The sequence below is a fragment of the Oenanthe melanoleuca genome, chromosome 3 (assembly GCF_029582105.1).
Source record: "Oenanthe melanoleuca isolate GR-GAL-2019-014 chromosome 3, OMel1.0, whole genome shotgun sequence".
NCBI classification, from domain to species: domain Eukaryota; kingdom Metazoa; phylum Chordata; class Aves; order Passeriformes; family Muscicapidae; genus Oenanthe; species Oenanthe melanoleuca.
The window spans coordinates 92,026,556-92,047,492 of NC_079336.1; the positions used below are offsets into that span (position 1 = coordinate 92,026,556).

The following is a 20,937-nucleotide window of genomic DNA, read 5'->3' on the forward strand; positions in this document are numbered from 1 at the left end:
AACATGGAAGTTGGCCAATGTATTTGGTTAGACAAACTGGTAAACAGGATACAGGTTTTTTCCAAGACTTGCTTCTTTCCAAATTCAGATCTCTGTATGGCTGTTGCATACACTAACTATTTTATCAAAATCTGCTACCCATTGTAGAATTATTTAAAGCAAATAATAGATTAGCTGAATCTGGCCAGTCTGAGAAGATAATTAAAAGAGGCTACAGGTTTTCTTCTTTGCAAAGTGGGAAGCTGAATGGTACAGAAATGTGTTTGGTGCAACTTCACAGATTAACTTGTTTTTATGCTCAAAATTAAAGCTTTCTTCTTGTTTCCATAGTTCACAGTGTCCTTGGAGTCTGTATCTCTAGGACAGTGTGAATTGCAACCACTTAGCAAGTCAAAGTTCTTCTTTCCTTTTGTTTTAATTTTAGTATGATTGATTAACTCATTTTAAGGATGGATTAACTGGAATGCAATCACTACTCAAGCAACAAAACTAGCACTTTGCTATTTTTTCTCCTTCTTTTAATACTTACTGGTGTTGTCTGAAGGGATTATTACCAGGATTTTAAACCCTTGATGATTTCTAAAATTAGCTGTTTCTTTTGTTCAGATGATATAAACTATATCAATACAATTCAGACTAAACTGCATAGTATCAGCCTATCAGCTTTTTCCAAAGGGTACATTTTACAGTACCCACAAAGGAGCTTTTGTATGCTCAGATGTTTTCTTTGTGGATGAAAACAGTAGAAAACCATGGTTATCACACAGGTAGACAGCAATCAGTGTGTGGTATGTTAGCTATGGTATGAAGTTTGTGCAAACTTCACAGTTAGACCAGCGTGTCATAAAGCACTTGCAGAAAAATCAGAATAGGATGATTCTAATCAAGGGTGGACCAAGAAAGATCAAGTAATTCTTGGCAGGTTTGTTAAATTCGAGCCATGTATCACCAGGTGTAGTCAGCCTGACTAGGGACTTTCTTGCTCCTGTATTTCAAACTGCAGAAAGTTTTGAGTATTGACCAGAAAAAGAATCCACATAAAGCTTAAAATCGGATTACATGAATTCCTGTGAAAAGTACTGTAATACATGGTAGATCCTTAGGAATATAAGAGGAAATTAATGAACAGAGCAAGGGGAAAATGTCAAACTCAAAGCCACACATTAAACAATTTTGGCAACACAGCCTTAAAAAGCCCCATGCTATTAATGGAAAAGCCTTTCTACTGGCAAAGCAGATAGAAAATCTCTCTATAGCTTCCACAGTATCTTGTTTCCTGCTGAAAGAAAAAAATCTCCTTGGTAAGAAAACTTTCTGGAGAGAGTTTCAGGTAAATATGACAGAGTTACTGAGTGACATGTCTGAAATGAGCCACCAAGGACTGCCACTGGGTTTCACCTCTTCCCCTCCATCAGCTCTGTCCTGACCAGCTGCACATGGGCAGCATGGCCAGTGGAGGTAACCAAGGGTATCCACCTACTGCAGGAATTCTGAGACAGAAATAATTGTGTGCCCCTATGCTCATTCAGTTGTAGGGAGTTCTAGTTTACAATTTACACAGACTTGGCTCTTTCTACCCAACAGATGCACTTTGCCTGCTTTTAATATCATCCAGGATAACCACAACTGAAATATTAATTAAGTTAAAGGCAGGGGGTTTAGGTACTTTGAGAAAAAAACAGACATTGCATTTGTGGCCATGGGGGTATTGATATTTCATAGCTACAGCAATAACCTTCAGACTGCTCCTCACTGCCATGCAGAGATGGGATGTCTGTGCAGGCAGGTTTCAAGGAAAAATAGTGCATTTGATTGAAACCTGCACTGGGGCTGCAGCTTTAAATGGTGCTATAGGACTTCTCTAGGATTTTAAATGTCCAGCTTATCTTTTGGATAAGGCAAATAATGCATAGTCAGAGTGGAGGAACAACTGATTTTGCAAATTGTTAATGCATAAATACTAATAAATGTGGTAAATTTAACAGACTCTCGAATGCCAATGAAAAGCTGTTTCGAACCCAGTGCTGGGTATGCACAGAAATGCTGAGGGACCTGGCCTGAAAAATCTCCCCCTGCATGTTGCAAAAACCAGCCTCAGACACGACTGATTTTAATGCAAATGCGTTTGTATAAATAAAACAAATCTTTTTCCGTTCTCTTCCCTCACAATTTTATTTTTCTCATTTTACAGTTTGTCCAAAACTCAGATCTAGAAGAGCTTGAAAAATTTACCATTGAATGAATAAAAAAAAAAAAAAATTGGTTTAAATGGAACATTTGATTCTTCCTGGCCTGATTATAGGAATACAAATAAGAAATTATTCCGTGGAAATCAATGTGGCTGTAGGAAAGTAATCGCTGTATAACCATGAAAATCTATCACCCTGTGAGATACAAGATCACCATAAATAAATCTTTGTCCATTCCACTCGTTTTCACTTCCCATGAACAGCACTGGAATGTGAAGTTGAACTTGGTGTGTTCTAACCTTGCATTGCAAATAAAACCTTCTTGGGGCTCCTGGACACTCTGCTGTCACAGGCCCCTGCCCAAGTGTTGGGGGAGAGGGGCACAAAGCCACAAGGTTTCCCAGCAGGATGGTGCCCAGGAAGATGCAGGGGTACCATTTCTCAGCAAGAGCCAAGGCAAAAAACTGGATGTGGTGTGGAGAGAAAGCTAATGAGGACACCCACACTGGCTGTGCAGAGAAGAGCACTTGAGGGTCATTGGACATACTACAAAGCCATTCTCTCCAGGGAAAAACAACCAACCCAGCAGCTTTTATGATCTTATGTCAGGCAACCTCTTTCACATGAAACAGAAAATAGTTGAGCCTTTATGTGCATCTTTGCAATAGGAAACATCCCAAATTCAGCCTGATCCAAGAATTAGGTGAGGGTTTTTGATGGGTCAATAAATACATGACACTGTACAGAATTAACTTTGTCTAACCATAAAGACCCTTTGGGAATGTAGGTGACACAAAACTCTTCCCAAAACCTGAATTCTAAACCTTTTTCCTGTCACCAGTTCTCTGAAAGTCCCTAAAGCATGTGGCCCTGTTGCAACACTCCCGGTTCTCTTAGTGCTGTTTGCTGTTGGGATAATGTAAGGTAACTCAAATTATCCTTTACTAATTCCTGCCAGTAAGGAAATAACCTGTGCTGCATTGTTATGCTGCAAGACTGGTTACTAATGCCTGCAACAACAGTGCTGTACAGGACACTCGGCTGATCCAAGGTAAATCTCAGGACCTCTTGAGGAAACACATCCTGGGTGAAATTCTGTAACTAAGGATGCGTGAAATGTGTGGTGGAGTTTTTCTAGCTACAAAATTATACAGAAAAGATGGGGTTTCTTTCTTTTAATGTAAAGATAACAGATTATTCTTCATAATTTTAAATCCAGTTGTCATTGTCTGTTAATGAAGGGGTCCCAAAAGTTGTTGAAACTTGAAACTGTCTGAATCTGTATTTGAAGTTCTAGTTAGCCAGTTTAACTTTAGAGAATAATCACACATGGGGTCTTGCAATTTAGGTGCAACACAGCTTCCCTGAAAGCCTGAAGTGCCAGTTTGTGCCAATTTGTGCTTTAAAGTGAATGTCTGCTTTACAAAAGCGATATCTAAAACTGGTAGTGTAGTTTTCCAAGTTTTAGGTGTGATACAACTGAATTTTAAAGCAGGACCTCAGCTCTGGCAGCGTATTCTGAGATCTTTCCCTTGAGCTTGGTTCTTATCCACAAATTCTGTTCTTATTTCTCTTTAACAAGACTTAAATATGAACCTTTGATACATAAACCTATTTAACAGCAGGCTTGGAGGGAGTAACTTGAGAGGAAAGATGAGCACAGGAATTGGACTCCTGAAGCATGAGCCAGAGGCGATTGCAGCTCACCCTCCCTGCTCTAATACAACTTGCAGCTCTGCTGCTAAAGCAAAACTGGTTAATTTCTAAAATGTGACAGCAGGTTTGCTGATGGTGTTTCCACACTGTTGCTTTTCAAGATTTAACTGTGTTTTGGGCTTCTGGTACTGCAAATGTCTTGTCACTCTTCACATAAGCTACAGGCATAAATCAGCCTTATGGGATGGAGTCCCAGTGCAAGGTAAGTGGAAGCACTGGGACAATTTTCGTTTTTAAAGTGTTCCTAACAGAAGACATCTACATTAGTTGCCTTTTATCTAATGAATGTTTTACTGGTTTATCTTCAGGAATATGGAGGTGGTGGAGAAAGCTCTGAGGTAAATGACATGGACTTTTTTGTGTGACAAAAGACACCTTGGGGTACAGAGTGTTGAAGATCAATAAAGAATACAATGGGTTTCTCACAACATGCTTTTTCACATATTAATGAAGTTTCAGAAGTGACCCAAAAAGTATCTCAATAACTAAACACCCATTGTTGCTGTTCCATTTTATCTCTGATTAAAGTAATTTAATAGACTAGGAGTGAATTCTTAACAACTTGTGGCACAAGTTTGCCCTGCCAGTAAGATTTTATGTGCAGCAGAGAAAAAACCATGATCATGGAAGTGAAAAGGGAGTTTTGTGAGGAAGAACATGACCTCTGTGGCATCTGCTGCTTTATTTAAGCTAAAGGGACCACTGGAGCTTGTAATCTGATTCCCATTACCTGAAGCTCTTATTTTCTGATGCATGGGTCTTGGAGCTGTCATTAGCTGATGACTTCTGAATATGGAAAACTTCCTGCTTGGGCCATTACAAAGGAATTCAATATCCTGATGTCCCTAAACCAGCCTGCAGAATCCTCTTTTGATCTGGGCAAATGCAATTTTTTTCTTTTCTCACTCATCAAAGTAAACAAGTGGAAACAAAAAGAACTTTGGCTGACTAGAAACATGTAAAATTTACCTATATTCAGCAAAGCAAATAGTTGAACCTTATTAATAGAGATTTTCTTAATTCTTGCTCTCCAAGTTCCATATTTTTGTTGCAGATTAAACTGTTGGTCAGTATTCTTAAAGAAGGTAGATTTGCTTTATAGATCAACTAATCTAATAAAAGAAGAATACTCTTATCCTAGTTAATATCCTGCTGCAGTAATCTCCAACGAGATACTGAATATTGTCCTCTTACTATTGTTCTACATTTTTGGTTGCTGATATGCCTGAAGAAAGGGAGGGGAACCACTAGAAGAGTGAACTGTATAAAGTACTATGCAAGACAAGTTTTCTGGACATGCTTTTGAAGGGATATTTAAATTATGCTTCTCCCTCACATTTTGATAGTAATTGAGAAAAACCATGCCCAAAATTTGGGTTTATGTGGGCCTGTGTGGTTTCTGGCTAGCTAAACAGAATAAACAAAATTTTCCAGCCATTGGGCTTTCAGTTGAAAATGCAAATCAATGTTAATCCTGTTGCCTCCCCTACCTTTTTCCTTTCTCCTCTTTTTTTATTTTTTATTTTTTTAAAAAGTCAGTCTGAGTGTAATGGTTTTGAGCATGGGGATATTTGCAAGGGAAATATCTCCTCCCAAAAGCTGTTTTCTCTCTCAACTAGGGAAAACCAAGACAGTAATACAATCCCTGAAAGCAGACGTTTCATTCATCCACATGCAAATCACCACCCTAAGCCAAGCTTGAGTCTCAGAGGAAAGATTGGAAGTGACATAACCTCCAAAGCAAAACTGGGAATTCAGCCTTTTACTGCATAACATGTGCTATGAGTGATTGAAAGTTGTGAATTTTTCATCTCTCTGTCTCACCAACCAGCTGCTGAGTGTCTCATTTCCTTGGCGTTTCTGGTTTTTCCTACTTTCAGAATTGGAGAGTTGAATTTGTCACTTTTCAGCTCCTGCTGTATAAACCAGTGTATAAACCAGACTCAGTAAGTGCTCTAGCTAAGACAGCACACTCCACGGGCCTGTCTGCACTGCTGAATGAAATACTGAAAATTAAATTATTTCCATTACACAGAACCATTGTCTTATGATAATTCTGTTGCATATTAAGTCCCAGGATTTGAGAAAGTAATTCTGTGGTCAAAGCAGTAGAATTTATTCCAAATAGTTATTCTCTGTGTTTCCTTTGTTTTGGTTTTGTTTTTGTTTTTGTTTTTGTTTTTTTTTTATTAAATTTGACATCTCTTTAGAACTGTATGCCCACTGGAGAGAGAATTTAACAGCTATGCTGTTCCTTGTTCATGTTCTGAATGACATCTTTCAGTGAGGGCTCTGATTTCTTTGTTTCAGCTAAGGCTGCTAGCCCTGTCTAAAGGAGACTACTGTCCTGCCTGCACATGATAAACCTTTGGAAGGAGGAGCTATTTCCCTCATTAGTTTTGATGTTCCACTGCAAGGCAGAAAATGCCCACACTGCCCCTTTTGCTCACAGAGCTGTGCTTGACTTTCTCCTGATTTCATAAGTAAGCAAAGCATGACAGAGGAGGCCTGTGCTCACCCATTTCTGTCTGGGTCATGTCTGCAGGAGGCTCTATATCCACCCCATCCAAACTTTTGGCAAACTTGGCCAGTGTTCTGCCGCTTAAGGACTGACAGGCTGTCTCTGGCTGCTGCTGAAAGACAGATATTTTCTAGCTGTTGACAAAAAAAAGAAAGAAAAAGAAATTCTGTATCCCAAGCTACGTCCTTGTTAACCATTTAAAATGCATTTTCTGGAGAACTCCCAGTGCTCTTTCATCAAACCTGCAATGAGGGCCTCTACTGTGGCATTCCAACAAGCCTGCACTAAATGCTTTGACAAAAAACATGCATGCTCTGAAATGAAATCTTATTTACTGTGGTGTTATTAAAGTGCTAAATAAACAGACAAACTCAGAAGGGCTGCTAGGATGTGGGCGGGTGAATAAATAAGCTTTGATGCTAATGTCAGTCAATGCTAATTTCTATCCTTTGAAGAAAGTGTGATAAACACAGCTGTCAGAATTGTGATCTGAAATTGCTCTAATTCAATTAGATTGTTACTAGAATGAAAGCAGCCTGAGCACCTTGTTTTGTTTCCTCTTTAGCTGGACTAATTCAGAGAATAGTGACTTTACAGTTCTTTCATGGCCAGGTAGGAAATAGGGTAAGATTTGTTACATATAAACAAGGATCTGAATGTGCACAAGAATTCTGTATTCAAATTCCTTTTGCTGTATTTGCTACCCACAATTTGCATCATAATTTAGAACCTGAGATCTTCAAGGGGGAATTATCTGTACTGGCCATTAAGTGCTTTCTTTGCAGTAATCTGGGCAGATGATGTAACTCCCTCATGTGCATCTCTCAAGTTTATGTGTTACAGTAAAAGACAGCCAAGGGTGTTTCAAGGTTAAGAACTATTTTGCTGCTGATGAGAATAATAACTAGCCATCACTGTAAAGAAAGGCATAAAGGGATAAAATATAACAAACTGAAGTCAGATGATCTCCGGATAACCCTTCATTTTTTGCCTCTTCCTTGTTTCAAAAATTACCTTGATCCTTTCTGTTACTCCAAGACTTGCAGATTTACTTCGTAAATAAAATTGTGATTGGGCTTGGATCTCGGGAGCTACTCCTTTTCAGCAGAGCTGAAAATGAAACAAGGTGATAAATTATTTCAGTACTTTTTTAATGAGACCACTATTTCCCAAAGCAATCTAATTAATTACAGAGAACAGCACAGCCAAAAGTAAATAACTGATATATACATATGTTTGATTTGTGAGTGCTATTGATTTTAATTTAATTAATGCAAAAGAGATCTGTGTCAGAATTTAGTGCCATAAAATACAAATATGAATTTATATATCGCTAGGTTTATATAGAGAAATATTTTATTAATCGGTGCCGTCTATCAATTTCCAAAATGCATTAATTCTAGCAAATCGAGCTGATGAGGAGAAATTCGATTAATTACACCACCTCTTCCATTCGTGGGCACTAGATGGCACTGAAAGACAGGAGCTGGGGTGCGGAAAAGAGGTGTTTTACATTTCTGGATGTTAGCGTACTTTAGTGGACTATCGCTGCAGCGTAAATGATATCCTGTAATATATTCGGGAGGGAAGAAAGACAGAAAACAGTCCCAGGAATTACAGAAGCTTTATGGCATAACTCAATTGTTTCTTGAGTCCATGGAAGAAATTGGTGCAATTAGAGACGAAGTGACAGCACATGATATTAAGTGACTAGGGCTGACAGCAAAGTCTTTTGCAGATGGGGGAAGTGGAACTTTCCCTCTCTCACTTGCTCATGATGCTTCACAGAAAAGTCTCCTCCCGAATTCATATGCTCCCTCCCTGTCACCACAGCACTCCTTGAGCGCAGCTCTAGTCCCAAACCTGACAGTGTTAAAGCCACGAGCATTTCACAGCGTTTCACAGCGTTTCACAGCGTTTCACGGTGCTCTCTGCCCCATCTGACGAAGGCAAACCCTCGGGCCGATGGAGGAGACACGGCAATGGTGCTCAGGGTCAGACCGAGATCACAAGGAGCCCCCAATGAAAACCTCTCCCAATGAACCCCAGAGGGAGCGCTGGGCAGGGAAGGAGGCGATTGGAATCTGACTCAGGCTCTCGAACTATCAGCAGCCTGACCCGTGTTTCACGTGCTTCAGAAGGCCCTCAGGACAGGATGAAAGTGAAGCAGTTCGTCATGTGCAAGGGGATCACTGCAGATTATCCCACGTGTTACTATGGTTTAAAAATCACAAAGGCGTACTTCTATTCCAACTGCAAAAGGAAGAGCTCAAAGCTTAGGAAACTTCACGTCCGTATTTCGGCCAATTCTGTGCACTAAATGAGAAAGACGCCTTTTGGAGCAGAAAAGTACGCAATCATGTAATTAAAAACGGAGGCCTATGCACAAATCGGCCCAATTACGTCTGGAGCAAGCTTTTCCTAGGAATTCAGCACCGGGTTTATCTGTACGGATAATGTTGTTTCCTACGTGCAATTTCCTATGCAATACTGACATGTTTTTAGAGAGGAGGCGTCGTTCATCGCACAGGCTCTGATCTGTGTCACTGCCGAGGAGGAAAATCTGGGGGCCATTGTGGCCTTCGCGGTGTAATCTCCTTAGACTAAAGCGGAATCCTTTCAACCCCAGACACTACTTTCCCACGGTTCCGATACATTTTTCACAAGTGCGGCTATTCGACTGCGGTTCTTTGGGGAGTTTCGCACACACAGCCGGGCGGGGCCCAGAGGCGGGGCGGGCCTCAGGCGAGCCCCACGCCACGCTCAAGATGGCGGCCGGCGGGAGCCGCGCCGGAGACGCGCTCAAGATGGCGGCGGCGGCCGCCCCGCCTTCCCCCGCCCCGCCGGCGGTGACTTCCGGAGGGAGCGGGAGAGGGCGTCCGTCCCATGGTAACTGCGCCACGGCGGGGACGCCGCGGCCGCCTTTCGCTTCCTGCCGCCGCCCGGCCCGCCACGACGGGCAGCCGCCGCCTCCGGGGCCGCGCCGCCGGCAGCCGCCAGCTCGCGAGGTGAGAGGAGCCCGGCGGGGTGGGCGGGCCCCGCGGGGCGGTCTCTGCGCGCCGCCGAGGCACCGGCTCGGGCCGGCGGCGGGGCCGCCCCGCGCTCGTGTGGCGGCGGGAGGCAGCCCCGGTCCGGGGGCAGCGCCCGGGGAGCTGCGGGACAGCGCGGCCCCTCCGCGGGGACAGCGCTGCCGGGGCAGAGGTGCCCTTGTGCCGGCTGAGCCGTACCTTAAAATGTTTGGGAAAAATGAGTTAATTCTTCACCTTCACTTCTCCATCTTTTGTGTTTCTTTTACCTTCTTTTACCTGGGGCCTCTTCTTTTTTTGTTTTTTTCCCCCCTCTTTATTTAAAGGCGTTTAAGCACCTAACTTTTTTCGTTCGTTACGGGCTGAGATGCGATCAGCCTTTCGTGTGCTCCTGCCCTTTGTTCAGACACACGGTGCTTGTAGTTGCCTGTTTTATTTGTTGGGAGCAAAGACTCCTTGAGAGCAGGTCTGCGGGCAGTGGTCTCGAAAGGGAGCTCGTGTGGCACCCTTTGTCTTGGGAAATAAGGATACGGCAATTCCCGACCTGGCCCGCACAGCCGAAGGTGAGGTGAGGTTGCTCGTCGCTTCCAGCGGCGGTGGGAAATGCTGGAGGTGTGTTGGATAACCATTGGGGCGGAGATCTGTCCAGAGGGGCCAGGGAAGCCTCTTCAGTCCCTGGGTTCAGTGCAGCCGGCTCCCGTGTTGTCTGTGGAGCTGTCGCTGGACCCCGCTTTGGGAATGGCTTAGTTCCTGCATCAGGGACAGCTCACCTGCTGGCTCTGCACGTAGCAGAGGCTGAGAGGGTACTAGAACTTTAATGGAAAACTTTTCTGTGAGTAAGGCAGTAGGACACTCCATCTCTTTCTCTCAGCCTCTGGAGAAGATGGAAAAATACAGTTTTGCAGAATGGATGGTGGTTCACGTTGTATGGGTGTAAATGAGAACCAGTTCTTCAGGAGAGAGTTGTAGAGCTGTAGTTACTCAAAGCATGTCTGTAAGCACGTGTGTGCTTTAAATGAATTAAACCTCTCTGATCAGAATTGCAAGGAGCTTGTTATAGAATATCTAGCTTGGGCAAATCTGTGGTGTAGTAACAAACACTTAGGACAAGGCATCTGGATTGTCAGTGGGTTTATAAAAGTGCTCAGTTTAAGGGTGTTGACTGCTGGAAGTGCAGGCAAAAATAGGTGCCAGGAAGCAGATGGCCTCCAGTTGAGACTGGAAAGGAATAAGGGATTTTTTAACTGGACAAAGGAAAAAGAACCTGAAGCAAGCAGCCTGCAGGGATGGATGTGGAAGAGATCCAGTGTCAAACTGCCAAGGTGGGGCCAGGGAAAAGTGTATTAGAAAAATATAAATACTTCAGATGTTGGCATGGCACTAAGGCTGCCAGAATTCAAGAAGTGTTTGGACAATGCTCTCAGGCACACACTAGGATACTTGGGATTGTCCTGTGCAGGAGTTGGCCTGAATAATTCTTGTGGTTCTGTTCCAACCCAGGAGATTCTGTGATTTGTAGTCTCTCGTGGCAGATATTTAAGCTTGTAATCAAACCTTCACACTATATTAGAATGTATATAACATTTACAGATTATATTTTTTTTACATGTGTTTTTCTCTGAGTGTAAAATAAATGACTTGTGTTTCTTTAGTTTTTTAGTGGCTTTCAAAAACTCTAACTAGTACTGGGGTCTGCTGTGCTGATTGCTGAATGCTTGTGTAAATTGAAATACAAATTAAAGAGGCAAATATCCAGCTGAGGGCTGTTTTGCTTAAGTAATTATCTTTAAATGTTGAAGTGAGAAAACAAAACAGCCTTTGACACTCATGTTCTTTTTCAGAGGAGAGTGTCAGAACTTTACCATTGTTGTAATGTAGGGTATTTTGGTGATCGTTAAATAGAAAGAAATATCAGATTCCACATGAAGATTTGTTTTCTCCTTTAGAGTGAAGGGAGTGATATCCCGTAGTAATATAGCCTAGTTGGAGAACATAGTTATTTTGAGATTAGAAGCCGAAATGTGTATGTTGGTTAAAAGCAGATGGATGTTGAGGTGGGGGCTTGACACCAGAGTGGGGCAAAGTGTGGAATGGTGCCTTAGGATTTGAAACTTTGTGCTGTGACTCAGGAGGGGTTTTTTCCCCTTTTGAGGGACACAGTGTATATAGGGAATAAAATGCAGTGATTGGGTTTTCCATTATTTCAGCCTGCTTTTGAGCTCATTGTAGCGAAGTTAAGGTTGTTTGCAGGTTATATGAAGTGATAAATAAGGCCACAGCCATGTCTGTTTGCCTTCAGGGCACCTGGGAGAGGACAGGGTCTGTGGCTGGGCTTTCCTCTCTAGAGAGCCATACTTTGCTTCAATGGATTTGCCTTCTCTTGCTCAGGTAGTACATGGGAGACATGACTCGAGGATCAAGCTTTCTTAGCATACAGAGTCACAACATTGCTGAGAATGTGGTTTTTTTTCTCTTCAGTTTCTTTTTCACTCCTCCTTTCCAAATGCACTTCCATCACAGATTCCTGGCTCTGCTGGAGCATGCCATGTGAAGCTATTTTTGACTGCTCAGAGAATTACTGTAGCAGGAACAAAGGACAGTGATGGGGGAGAAGTGGTCCCAGGGGACCTTGAGAAGAAAGAGATGGAATTCAGATTAGTAGCCTCCAAAAAAATCTTGAAGAGGTAGAAGAGGTGAAAAGTAAGACTTTGAAAGAACAAAGGTAAAAACAACATGTGAAAACACTTAGTTCTCATAATGTTACCCTTTCCCATGAGGAGGCTTTTTGAATGGCTTTCATAGTAATGTTTCTCATATGTTCACCATAGATTTATCTGGGCAGTAAGCTTGACTTTTTCTCTAAGCTTTTAACAGAGATGATTGATTTACTGGCTTTGATAGAGGGATAGAATTACTTTCAAACTTTGAAATACATAATAAGCACCTCAAGTAATTAGCAAGCCTACATCTATCTCTCTTTAAAGTGATCAGTGGCATTAATTTGGTTTGGTAACCATGGCTCTTTTCTCGTTCAGCAGCCATATGGTATTTCTGAGTTTAGTGTGATTTCCTGTAGGTGGTTTTTACAAAGTCAGCAGGGCTTTGGTGTGAAGTGCAGCAAAAGTTAAATACTATGGGAAGGTGTGAAAATGTTCTTATATTAAAAGAGAAAAAAAAAAAAGCAGGTTGATTTAATTGTGGTATAAGAGTAGATTGCAGCCTCTAAATCATACATTTACAGGGAGACTGTAATGCTAAAGCAGTAAAGATTTGTAACTGCTGCTTGTTTGACACTGAAGTTTTTTAATGCAAATAATTGATCAACAAATCAATTTTGTTGTAAACAAAATACTTTTTAGCTTTTCTGTGAGAAGGAAAACTCTTTCAGTATCATACCCTTTTAAGGTTTTTTTTTTCTTGAGGTGTGATACATTAATGCTGTTGTTAAATGTGTCATGACATTAATAGAACAGCCACAGGAAATTTCCATCTGAATTCTGATTTTTTGAGGCCTGCAGTAATCAAAAAAGTGTGAATTTTATCTGTCACATGAGAAGTGGCTGAGGGAACTTCGGTTGTTTAGTCTGGAGGAAAGGAGGCCCAGGGGGACCTTACTGCTTTTTATGACCACCTGAAAGGGGGTTGTAGACAGGTGAGAGCTGGTCTTTTCTTCCAGGTACTAAGTGATAGGACAAGAAGAAACAGCCTCAGGATGCTCCAGAGGAGGTCTAGATTGTATATTAGGAAAAATGTCTTCATCAGAAAGATGGTCAAGCACTGGAACAAGCTGCCCAGGGAAGTGATGGAGTCATTCCTAGATGTGTTCAAAAAACACGTGGGTGTGGTGCTAACAGATGGGGTTTGGTTAATGGTTGGACTTAGAGGTCTCTTCCAACTGTAATGATTCTAAGATTTGAAATCAGGAGCTTCTGAGAAACATTCTGGCCATCAAGGAGCACAGTCCAGCTGAGCTGGTGAAAGCTAGGATAACAGGGAGGAGTCTTTGGTTGGGAAGCTCAGAGCTGTTTCTGAAGCAGTTTTATAAAGGTGAAAAATCCTGGTTTTTTAAGCTGACCATTAGTCTATGCTTATAAATAGCAGCTTAAATTTCTCTGTGTGAGATTCTCCAGCATGCAATATTAATAGAAATTAATCTGTCTAGGAGAGTTGTTGGAAGGGAACCAGTGTCAGATGGTGATCTTGGAAAGAGATTTGGCAGTGGAAGCAATCAAGTCAGGGGAGTGGGGCAAAGAAAAGCAGCAAAAGTGGTGCTGGGAAATGGAATGGGGCAAAGCCAGGGATCACAGAAGACTAAAGGTTAGTGGTGATGTTGTAGAGCAGTGTAGACCTTGCAAGCATGAAGTCTTCTGGTTGGTAAAGGTGGCATTGAGGAGAGACAGAGAAAGAAACTAGGCAGGAAAGTGGCATTTAAAATTAAGTAGAAATGCATCTGAAAGGCACCAGAAAAAGAATTAGTGACTGTAAGGTGCATGTCCTTGGAGTGTGTGGAAGGAAATTAGAATGGGGCATGTGGAGCCCATTCCTTTGAGGGGGGATAACAAGATCAGAGATCTTGTGTTATGGAGACAGCTTAAGACTTGCAGTCCCACGTGAGAGAAGCTGTGTGGTAACCTCAGGAGGGACATGTTTGTGTGCCATGCTGGGCATTCTCAGTGATGCATAGCCCAGAGTGCTGCTCACAGTGTGCACAGCTTATAGAAGCTGTGAAAGAAACATTCTTTCTGCCCTCCCTGTTCTTATTCCCCCGTCCATCTTTATTCTCTATGGGAGACATGAAAAACTTGGTTTCTGCTGGGTTGGTACAGTCAACACATGACTGGAAATAGCATCAGCTTTCTGCATTCAAGTCTCTGAAGAAAGGTCTTGCTGTGTGTCTTTATGTATAGCATTGTTGTTTTTGTAGAAACAGACAAACACAGCATGATAAAAACATTCTTGTGCTGTCTATAGTACAACATAACTCTTGTGCTATGTAACACAAATTAATAAAAATGACTGAATTAAGCCTTAACTAATAGCAGATGGAAGCTGTGGTTTAGTCTTGTGTAGTCTCTCCTTGTTAATGAACTTCACATGCAGATAAAATGGGAGGGAGATAGGCTTTAATAAGGGAAAATGTTTGCCTTGTCATCTGAAAACACTTATGCTCCTGGGTGAAGCCTGCATGCTCAGCAATCCTCCTTTCTTGTGCAGAGCCAGAATGTTTAGAAATTAAACTATTGTTGTTCCTGGGTTGACAAGAATATCTCCCCCTCCTAGAGCTTTAATTCTTATCTTTCCTCTTTATGTAGCCAGGGTTGGTCAGGGGCTGTAAACAGCCTTGTTTTAGACTTCCTGGTATTTCCCTATGCCATTGCCATCCTTGCATGTGATAAGACGTGCCTGCTGGAGCTGAACCAGGGAGTCAGTCTCAAAGGGCCACAGCTAATACTGGGCTTGTGCCTTGCTTTGTAGAAGTATCCTGTCTGCTGTTTACTGAGTGCTTGGAGAGAGTCTCCAGGAGAATTGTTTCAGGTTTCGAAGTTTTAAGTACAGCATCATCTTCCCGTGACTTGTACATGTCTGGTCAGTGAAAATGCTTGAAAAATATTTTAGACATAAAATGACTGACTTAAGCAATTGTTTCTTTCAATGCATCTCTCTTTAAGGCTTCTTTTCCCATGCTATATTTATGTGTAACATAATTTTTCTGTTTTAACTTGGAGATGATCGTTTGCCAATGAGCTGCCTTTCAAGAAGCGTTTGTGATTAAGTCTTTGTAGACAGGATGGAGCATCGGTAGTGAGATTTGAGAAGACAGGTTTTGTAAACACAAAATCCATTCTACCTGGAATGTGAGTGGAATGGTACAGCTCAGATTACACTTGTGCTTCGGGGTAGTATTGGAATTAAAGCTGGGGGTTTTGGAGCTTGTTTGTTGGTTTATTTTTTTTTTCTTTTTTCAAAGGCTCATTTGTGGTCTTCCGAGTTTTGCACTTTCCTATTACTTGGTGTGAGACCTAGAAGGTGCTTGATACTTACAGGCTTAGACTGAAAATTCTTTTAGACTTGATGTGAACTTAAAAGACTTAGGAATTTTCTCCCTGTTGTATTTACTGAAAGAGGTTGCTGTGCTCAGCAGTACAGCTGATAGGATCCATTTCTAATGGTAAAAGTATTTAATATTGAAACACCCCTCTTGGGCAGCAGTTCTTGAAGTTGCATCAAAAACTGGGTGATGTGGAGATAGCTTTGGGTGGGAGGAAGGAAGAGAGGGATTTTTAGAACTAGGTAATTAATTAAAGATTGCTGTGGTCATGATGTTTTGGGCTTAGAAAATTACAGAGTGTATGCCACATACTTTGAATATGCAAATAAGTTAAAATATTTTCTTTAATACGTATGCTGTTCTAAATAATTATATAAAGCTGAAGGGAGTTTTTGCCTTTTGGAATAAACTTTACCCTAGTCTTAAACATATGTTCTCACTTACTGTTGATAGCTTCTTTAATACTATAAAAAACTACAGCAGGTATTGCAAGAATTCAGTAACTTAATCTTAACCCTTTGAAGTTAAGTCCTGTGAAATGTATGTCATGCTGATACCTTTATAAAAACATAATGGAATTAAAACCAAAATCTATTGTTAAAACTAAAAGTAAGATCATTAATACAGTTTAGAACTCACTTCTATGACAGTGAAGTCTAAGATCCTGAATGGTCCTAGACACTTTGTGGGCCTGAATTAGTCATCGGGTATTTTCTGTGACAGCAAAACTTTATGAACTGAAAAAGCAAGATTTGCTTTAAGGGTTTTGGAAGTGTCATTGTGTAATAATGTTTATACACTAAGACAGCTGGAGAAAGTAGTTGTGGTTGACTGTGAGCTGTAACTGGTTTTTTTTTTGTTTTTTTTTTTTTGTTTTTTTTTTTGTTATTGCTTAAATATTGCATCAGTAAATTGCTTTTCTCTGCTTTTCTTTACTGTCAAGCAAAGCCAGTTTGATCTGCTGCAAACTCAATACTTTGGCAACTTGTTCTCTGTTAGAAATAGCAGAGATGGCATTAGTGGGAAAACAGTTACTTGCTTTGTAAGTAGTGCAGCTGAGTTATGACTAAGTATGTTGATTTGCCTGGCCAACACAAACTCCAGACAGATTTCTTTATTTTTTTTCCATGGCCTTTCCATAAGTGTGTCACATGGTGGCTTGTTATTGCCCTGTATATGGTTGAGTTCTACAAATCAAACTGCTTTCTGGTGAAAATGAAAGGGGTTTTAATCACTTTTTTTAAAATAGATTTTGATCGCTGACATGTGATGTTGAATGGATTGGGGAAGGCTTGTCCCTCTCTTAGCTTTTGTTACTTTGTGAAGCTCTTTAATTTCTTTATGGCTTTACTGATTGTATACACAATAAAGAAGTTACTGACTCCCAAAAAGACAAGATTTTCTAATTTTTTTTTACTATCTAGGCAAGAGAAAGTGTATCTGTTTGCTTGTGCCAAACAAGATTTTTTTTTTTCTTAAATTGGTTTCTTATCTGCTAACCCCCAAAGGCAAGTTGAATATTCTGTTTAGAGTTCCTTGCTGATTTTAGAACTTAGGATGCTAAATCTGTAGAGCCTACAAATTGAAGGCTGCTAAATTTGTAAAACCCCCAAACTGGAGCCATAATGATGGGATTATGAGACTATGAGATGAATTCTTAATTTTGAGAGCTCTCTCTTATCTGCTGTGCCTGTCATCACTGCATTCTGTGGTTCAGGGAAGGCTCTGGTGGTCAGTGCCTTAGTGTCAAGATATTAGGTTAAAATTTAGTTAGCTGATAATAATGTGTCTGAATGATAGCTCAAAACAGTTGTACTACTTTACTCTTTAAGGCATAAGCCCTGTTGAGAGGATGTTCTGTGGTATTTGTTTGTCTTTTCTGGAAATTTGTGTTCGTATTCGTGTTACAGATTTTCCCTGCTGTATTACAGCTTGGAGCAGAATGACTGGAGCAGAGTAGAAAAGAGAAATGCAGCAAATGAAAAGTCTGAATTAAGTAAATATTTTGGTAGTTCTTAATTGTATGTGGTTATCTCTTCTGTGAGCTGCTTCTGGGTAGCCTTCCATGGTGTGCTGTCATGTAATAATCCATGGGCCAAAACAAGCACTCATGGCTATTCCATGGAGAAGGGCAGGTAGAAGGGCTTTATTCCACTGCTTAAGTTCTTCTTTTCTCACCTCCTTCCAGTGCATTCAGACATGCTTCCTGAGAGGCTGTCTGTAATTAACAGTATGGGGTAGTTCTAGGTGTAGATGTGTGCAGCAGCTGTGTTCCAGTGACTGGTCATCCTTTGTCCTTGTAAGGTCCTGGCAGGAGGTTACACAGAATGAGCTCAAGGCATGGTGTGGTGTGCACCAGCATGGCTGGTACAGCTCAACCAGGACAGGAGGCAGGAGACCTCATTTAGCACCAAGGAGGTCTTTGGTGGTCAGTGAGGTCATTTGCAGATCATTTCGATCTGCAGCATAACACTTGGTTTTCCCAGTTTACCAAACTGGACTGTTGTTAACTTAAATGTGAAATGCTGCTGGGTGTTTATATATCGGGGTGCAGACAACTAATAAAAGACCTGAGTAGTGAAAACATTCTAAAAAATCAATTGGTTGCAACTGTTTCGGGAAAGGTTTGAGTGAACTTTCTTCCCAGGAAAACATTTAAGAATTCTAGACTGTGTATTTAGTACACTTGTTTCAGATAAATCCTTATTGAAAGATAAGCTGTAGTTATACCTGAAGCCAGAAACAGAAGCATAGGAATTTTTCTTGTATAAGGAAGATAATGAAGAACACTTACAAAAGGGCTAATTGGGAAAACAGGTGAGACTTAAAGGATCATTTGGTTTACCTGCTTCCTGGTCACAGAACTGTTACCAGTTTCCATGTAGACAGATAAAGCTCTATAAGTAGGGAGAGAAGCCAGGCCTGGCACCTGTATCTAAGTGGGTCAAGTGGAAAAGAAGCACAAGTGTTCTGGAGCCCACTTGCAAAAACACTGCAACAAATGTGAATTATTGGATAAGTTTTTCAAGTAATAAGTACAAAAAGTGTTAAAAAGCATAGGTGTGGATTTTCTCAAACCAAAATTCACAACCAGTCAAATCTCCTTTTATGGCATGGCATCCAGTCTTTTTTGGGAGGAACAAATGTGTTCTTAGTTTAGTTAGTTATTCTAATAGCTTTTTCTGTATTATAAGCAAGGATGTTTCTCTAAATACTATAAAGTTGGTGAAAAGCCTTAAATAGTTTCATGGATCACTGTCAGACCAGAGGATGTGGAGACTGAATGCTCTCTGCAGGGTTCTGTCACTAATTTTGGCTTAAGTGAAACGTTAAGGCTGTGCAGTATTAGCAGCAGATGGTATCAAGCTTGGAATTGCTGGAAAATGTGTACAGGGTTCAGAGAGACTTGAGGCCTGAGAAGAAGCAGTCTGGGAAGGAGGAAACCATGCCTTTTGGATGAGGACAAGATTCATGATCCTCCATTTATCTTCTTTGTACAAGAAGACTGTGGAGGAGTAAACTCAGTTTTGTGCAGAGTTCTGGGGATGTTGCAATTGAGAAGCCAGATATGATTTTTTTAACACAGCTGCAGCAAACAGCTTGGATGTACTGTAAGCAGGATGAATTTCTGCATATCAAATAATAGTCCTTCATGCTAGGCTTAAGTATTTCATCCCAGGAAAAGCTCGATTACAAGACAGTATAGAGGGAAAGTAAAGAATGAAGTCTTGAAAATGTAATTATTTTAGTCACAGAAAGACTGAGATGTGTTTTCTTTACAGAATGGAAGACTGCAGAGGGAAGGAAGAGTTTTCTTCAGGTTGGGTATAAATAGGGAGAGTATTTTTCAGTCCAATCTCTCTGACAACAGAACCACTGGTAACGTGCTTAAACTGCAACAGAGAGAGTGGAAATGGACACTAAAAAAGAGCTGTGACCCACTGAAACAGATTGCTTGGGAAGATTGTGGTATTGCCATTTTTAGAGTGCCTCATAAGGCACAGATTAACTATGTCTAGACCATGTTTTTCTCCCTCAGTTCTGCGAGGCAGGATTAGCTGATTTATTGAGCTGCTTTCTAACTATTAGAGTATTAGAAAATCCTAGAAGGGTTTCTAGAAAGCAGGGACATTCGAATTAAAAAGGTATCAAAGTGGTTAATGGCACTGGGCCCATGTTAATCACCTTCTCATTTTGTGATAATGGCTCTTGCTGTCAAAATTGCACATCTGTACTCCCTCATTTCCACTTCCTGCTCTTCAAAGACAGTAATATTGCATTGGGGGAGAGGGGGAAATACTTTTATAAATCTTTTGGCTCACTTCCATTTCATGTCTGTAAATACCTTCCAGTTGATACACTGAGTGTATACTGATGGCTACAAACTTCCAGAATCATCTTTCTTCCCTGGCTATATGTAAAATTGCTTTGGGGATGGGGGAGAAATTAGACTCTTCAAACCCCATGGTAAGTTTGATACCAGATTCTAAGATTTCAGACTGCTCAGCTCATTCTTCCAAATCTGAATTAGGATATAAAATAAACCATTCCCTCATTAGCAGATAGCAACCTTTGTCTTGCAGGTCTTTTTTTACAAAACCTGGCAATTAAAATGCATAAATGAGAGGCAGTGTACTCTGGTAGCAGTAACTTGGGCTGGGAGACAGAACTGTCAGCATCTTAATCTTAGATATGTTGTTGAATTATGATTTGCTGAAGGGCATGTTTAATTCCTGGCCCTGTTTTCCACACACAGAATGTAATGCTGTAAGGATTAATTTTCATCTGTAGCTATGTAGAATTAAAACTCTCAGACTTGTCTTTCCTCATTAAAAGTTAGTATGTAAGTCCAAGGTTTTCATTCATGAGTTCCTAAGTTATGTTTGAATTCTTCTGCTACAGTATTCTCAGGTTAAAGAATGATAATTTAAAATTCTGATACGTTAAAAATATTTAACCCTATGGTATTTTCCTTAGTTTCTATATATGGAAAATGCAAATTCTTTTTTTCTTCCTTTGCTTTTTTGATTCCCTGCTGTTGTTGAAGACAGCTCCGTTCTCAAAGACTTCAGATGTATGTGTAGATTTTTTTACTTAATTCATTATTTATAAGGATACAGAAAGATTGCAGAATTTGAGTTTTACTTTAATCCCAGTTCTGTTACTTTCTAAGTAAGGAGGCTGCATTGGTATAAGCTGGTTTGTCTTGGAGCATTGATACACCAATACAGCCAAAGGATTTATTTTTTAATTTAAGTTCCTTTAGAGGCTGAGGGCAATGCTGCATGATGTCATTCTGGTTCAACAGACCAGCAGTGTTGAAGGGTGAGAGGGTGTGTGGGATCTTTAGGGCAATGAAATACCTTTGCCAAGGCTGGTAGCATCAGGCTAAAATCCCTGCAGGCTTCTTCCTGCAGGTGCTTGTTTAAAGTTAGG

At 40.8% G+C, this 20,937-nt stretch overlaps 1 protein-coding gene across 1 annotated transcript in view; it reads left to right on the forward strand.

Annotated features, from left to right (window-relative positions):
• Positions 1-9,283: 9,283 nt before the first annotated feature.
• The window catches only part of DISP1 (dispatched RND transporter family member 1), an 84,350-nt gene continuing 72,696 nt past the window's right edge, over positions 9,284-20,937 (forward strand). The window contains exon 1 of the mRNA XM_056488551.1: positions 9,284-9,434. Coding sequence (XP_056344526.1) covers positions 9,313-9,434 — 122 coding nt within the window. The 5' untranslated portion in view covers positions 9,284-9,312. The remainder of the gene's footprint in view (positions 9,435-20,937) is intronic.